The following is a 4,778-nucleotide window of genomic DNA, read 5'->3' as shown; positions in this document are numbered from 1 at the left end:
GGCTACTTGCTTGTTAGCCTACCTGTTGGCCTTTTCTACCTGCATGTTGTCCAAGTCTACCTGCTTATTAGCCTAGCCTGCCTGTTAGCCTAGTCTACCTGCTTGTTAGCCTAGCCTGCCTGCTTGTTAGCCTTGTCTACCTGCTTGTTAGCCTAGTCTACCTGCTTGTTGGCCTAGCCTACCTGCTTGTTAGCCTTGTCTACCTGCTTGTTAGCCTAGCCAACAGCCTACCTGTTGGCCTAACCTACCTGCATGTTGGCCAAGTCTACCTACCTGCTAGCCTAGCCTACCTGTTAGCTCAGACTGTGACCGGATGGAGAATATCCACACATGGTCTTTAGTTCATAGTTCATATCATTAGTTTATTGCATTTGAAAGGTCTCACCAGAACCCATGATTATTGCCTATAATTACCTTATAATATTGACTATCACTCAGTCAATATGAATTACCTCTCTTAACAAGGTCACAAATAATTTAGGCTAATATTTCCCCTTTGACTTGTTGACATAGTTTCCATCTCTTACTAAGAAGTTGAGAGTTCCTGATCTGTGAATGGTTGTCTTTACTCGGTGTATTTACTCAGTCAAACCTATGACCGAGAAGCTAAAGGAAAATAAACACAATTGTCTGTCCGACTGTTGCCACGTTCATGTGCTATTCGAAAATACAAAACTAGGAAATGTCCGACTTGTTAATAGGTTGAACGCGCGGCACGTATATATGTACAACAGGTTAGCAAGTCGTACATTTCCGAGTTTCGTAGTTTCCGACGAGTACTTGAACGCGGCACGTATCCACACCCCTGTTACTTGTTCTACATTTCTGCTTGGAGGAAGTGGCCCCTTTCCTCACCCTGTCGCTCTTTACCGCGGGGATACAAAATTACTAACAAACTATTCTGTTGTGTGAAAATTAGGCAATTGTCGTCCTAGAAAATTGAGAAATCGTCTCTGCAGAATAGCACGTACGTTGTAACAACATAGTTGTAAGAAGATACGCCAGAGTGGATCGTTTTGAGCTGGAGTAGCCTCGTCTGCTTTGTTTACGTTGGGATTGTTTTGATGCGGGGTGTTTTCACGGTGACGTTTTTGCGTGGAAAACGACTGTAAATCCTGCAACGATGGCAATGCAGGTAGGAGAGTTTCTTCAGCATGTCATGGTGCGCTTTATCGAATGGTAGACAACGCTAATTTAGCTTGTTTTTTTTGTCATATAGAATATGCGCCATTGGGGGGTTTCATTGAAGTGTAGTTTAGATTTCAGAGTAATATGACTAAAAGAGAACATGTTTATAAACTGAACCAATGTCATACAAGAAATGGATTGATGCCATGTGCAGAGACAGATTAAACAACATTTACGTATGTATTTACATGTTTATAAACTGAACCAATGTCATACAAGATATAGATTGATGCCATGTGCAGAGACAGATTAAACAACACCTATGTATGTATTGACATGTTTATCTTCCAGTCTCTACTGTGAACTGCTTTTTGTAGATTGTAGCGCCACTGTTTTAGAGAGGGAGGCAGTGTGTGTGTGTGTGTGTGTGTGTGTGTGTGTGTGTGTGTGTGTGTGTGTACACAGTACCATTCAGAGTGGTCCTGAGGTCATCACTGTGTCCTATGACTACGTCCTACAGTACCATTCAGAGTGGTCCCGAGGTCATCACTGTGTGTGCTCTGTTTCAGGCCCAGGTGATATATGACTTCAGTGCTGAACCAGGAAATAACGAGTTGACAGTCAGAGAAGGAGAGACTGTCACCGTCCTCAATCAGGTACACACGGGATCTGACTGGCTGGCCAAAGTCACCTGAAATACTACAGCGTTACATTTCACGCTTTTCTGTCCAGACTGTCCAGATGAATAACTCTCATTCCTCTTCTCTCTCTCTCTCACACTCTTCCTCTCCCTCTCTCCCCTTTCTCTCCCTTCCTCTCCCTCTCTCTATTCTCTCTCTTCCTCTCCCCATCTCTCCCCCTTCTCTCTCCCTCTGTGTCCCCCTTATCGCTCTTCCTCTCTCTCCCCTTCTCTCTCTTCCTCTCCCTCTCTCCCTCTTCTCTCTCTTCCTCTCCCTCTCTCCATTCTCTCTCTTCCTCTCCCTCCCCCTTATCTCTCTTCCTCTCTCTCCCCTTCTCTCACTTCCTCTCTTTCCCCCTTCTCTCTCTTCCTCTCCCTCCCCCTTATCTCTCTCCCCTTCTCTCACTTCCTCTCTCTCCCCCTTCTCTCTCTTCCTCTCCCGCTCTCTCCCTCTTCTCTCTCTTCCTCTCCCTCTCTCCATTCTCTCTTCCTCTCCCTCCCCCTTATCTCTCTTCCTCTCTCTCCCCTTCTCTCACTTCCTCTCTCTTCCCCTTCTCTCTTCCTCTCCCTATTCTCTCTTCCTCTCTCTTTGTAGAATGTTGGTGGAGGATGGATAGAGGCTCAGAACTCCAGAGGAGAAAGTGGGCTGGTGCCAGAAGACTACTTACAGGTGAGTGTGTGTCTGTTCATTACGGATTACACACCATAACAGTGTGAATAATTCACTACGTATCTGTAAAGTAAATCAGTGTTATTTGTCACATGCGCCGAATACAACATGTGTAGACCTTACAGTGAAATGCTTACTTATAAGCCCTCAACCAACAATGCATTTTTTAAAGCAATACAAAAATAAGAATAAGAAATAAAAGTAACAAACAATTTAAGAGCAGCGGTAAAATAACAATAGCGAGGCTGTATATAAGGGTCAGTGTGCAGGGGCACCGGTTAGTCGAGGTAATTGAGGTAATATGTACATGTAGGTAGAGTTATTAAAGTGACTATGCATAGATAATAACAGAGAGGGGGGGGGGGCAATGCAAATAGTCTGGGTAGTCATTTGATTAGATGTTCAGGAGTCTTATGGCTTGGGGGTAGAAGCTGTTTATGAGCCTCTTGGACCTAGACTTGGTGCTCCGGCAGAGAGAACAGTCTATGCCTAGAGTGGCTGGAGTCTTTGACAATTTTTAGGGCCTTCCTCTGACACAGCCTGGCGTGAGTGCTACGGATCGGTAGTCATTTCGGCAGGTTACCTTAGTGTTCTTGGGCACAGGGACTATGGTGGTCTGCTTGAAACATGTTGGTATTACAGACAGGGAGAGGTTGAAAATGTAAGTGAAGACACTTGCCAGTTGGTCAGCGCATGCTCAGAGTACACGTCCTGGTTATCCGTCTGGTCCTGCAAACTTGTGAATGTTGACCTGTTTAAAGGTCTTACTCACATTGGCTGCGGAGAGCGTGATCACACAGTCATCCGGGACAGCTGATGCTCTCATGTATGTTTCAGTGTTACTTGCCTCAAAGTGAGCACAGAAGTAATTTAGCTCGTCTGATAGGCTCGGGTCATTGGGCAGCTCTCGGCTGTGCTTCCTTTTGTAGTCTGTAATAGCTTGCAAGCCCTGCCACATCCGACGAGCGTCGGAGCCGGTGTAGTACGATTCAATCTTAGTCCGGTATTGACACTTTGGAATTGGAATAGAATTGACCTCAGCGCTGGCCCACATAACCTTGATTAATTAAGAGAAACAGTGAGTTAATACAATAATACTGTGGGGGACAGGGAGCTAAAGTTCTGGGAGAAACAGACGGTAACATTAACGTACTGTGAGAGACAGGGAGCTAATGTTCAAAGTGATGGTTCATCGGAGGACATAGCAGGATTTCTTATAAGCTTCCAGGTTAGAGTCCTGCTCCTTGAAAGCGGCAGCTCTACCTTTTAGCTCAATGCTGATGTTGCCTGTAATCCATGGCTTCTGGTTGGGGTATGTACGTACAGTCACTGTGGGGACGATGTCATCGATGCACTTATTGATGAAGCCAGTGACTGATGTGTTGAACTCCTCAATGCCATCGGAAGAATCCCGGAACATATTCCAGTCTGTGATAGCAAAACAGTCCTGTAGCTTAGCATCTGCTTCATCTGACCAATTTTTTTATTGACCGAGTCACTGGTGCTTCCTGCTTTATTTTTTTTTTTTGCAAACAGGAAGGAGGATAGATAGAATTATGGTCAGATTTGCCAAATGGAGGGCGAGGGAGAGCTTTGTACTCCTCTCTGTGTGGAGTAAAGGTGGTCTAGAGTTTTTTTTTCTCCCTGTGGTTGCACATTTTAACATACTGGTGGAAATGTAGTAAAACAGATTTAAGTTTCCCTGCATTAAGGTCCCAGGTTTGGGTTAAACTCAATATACATTCCAGTCAATTAAGGAAGTACACTGAAATTCAAATTCTCTTCAATGCTTTTTAATTAGGAACATTTGGATTTGCAATCTGCTTTACTTTCTGAATTGACTGGACTGAATTTACCCGGGTCAGAAGTTTACATGCATTCAATTAGTATTTGGTAGCATTGCCTTTAAATTGTTTAATTTGGGTCAAACGTTTCGGGTAGCCTTCTACAAGCTTCCCACAATGAGCTGGATGAATTTTGGCCCATTCCTCTTGACAAAGCTGGTGTAACAGAGTCAGGTCTGTAGGCTTCCTTGCTCGCACACGATTTTTCAGTTCTGCCCACACATTTTCTATAGGATTGAGGTCAGGGCTTTGTGATGGCCACTCCAATACCTTGACTTTGTTGTCCTTAAGCTATATGCTTGGGGCCATTGTCCATTTGGAAGACCCATTTGTGACCAAGCTTTAACTTCCTGTCTGATGTCTTGATGTTGCTTCAATATATCCACATCATTTTCCGTCCTCATGATGCCATTTATTATGTGAAGTGCACCAGTCCCTCCTGCAGCAAAGCACCCAC

At 44.5% G+C, this 4,778-nt stretch overlaps 1 protein-coding gene across 1 annotated transcript in view; it reads left to right on the top strand.

Moving 5' to 3' along the window:
- Positions 1 to 319: 319 nt before the first annotated feature.
- snx9a (sorting nexin 9a) overlaps positions 320 to 4,778 on the top strand; it is a 30,464-nt gene continuing 26,005 nt past the window's right edge. The window contains exons 1-3 of the mRNA XM_052496233.1: positions 320 to 1,135; positions 1,698 to 1,784; positions 2,403 to 2,477. Of these exons, the coding sequence (XP_052352193.1) occupies positions 1,124 to 1,135; positions 1,698 to 1,784; positions 2,403 to 2,477 (174 nt within the window). The 5' untranslated portion in view covers positions 320 to 1,123. The remainder of the gene's footprint in view (positions 1,136 to 1,697; positions 1,785 to 2,402; positions 2,478 to 4,778) is intronic.

This window comes from Oncorhynchus keta, chromosome 35 (assembly GCF_023373465.1).
Source record: "Oncorhynchus keta strain PuntledgeMale-10-30-2019 chromosome 35, Oket_V2, whole genome shotgun sequence".
In the NCBI taxonomy this organism is placed as follows: Eukaryota; Metazoa; Chordata; class Actinopteri; order Salmoniformes; family Salmonidae; genus Oncorhynchus; species Oncorhynchus keta.
This window is presented reverse-complemented; position numbering and strand designations above follow the sequence as displayed.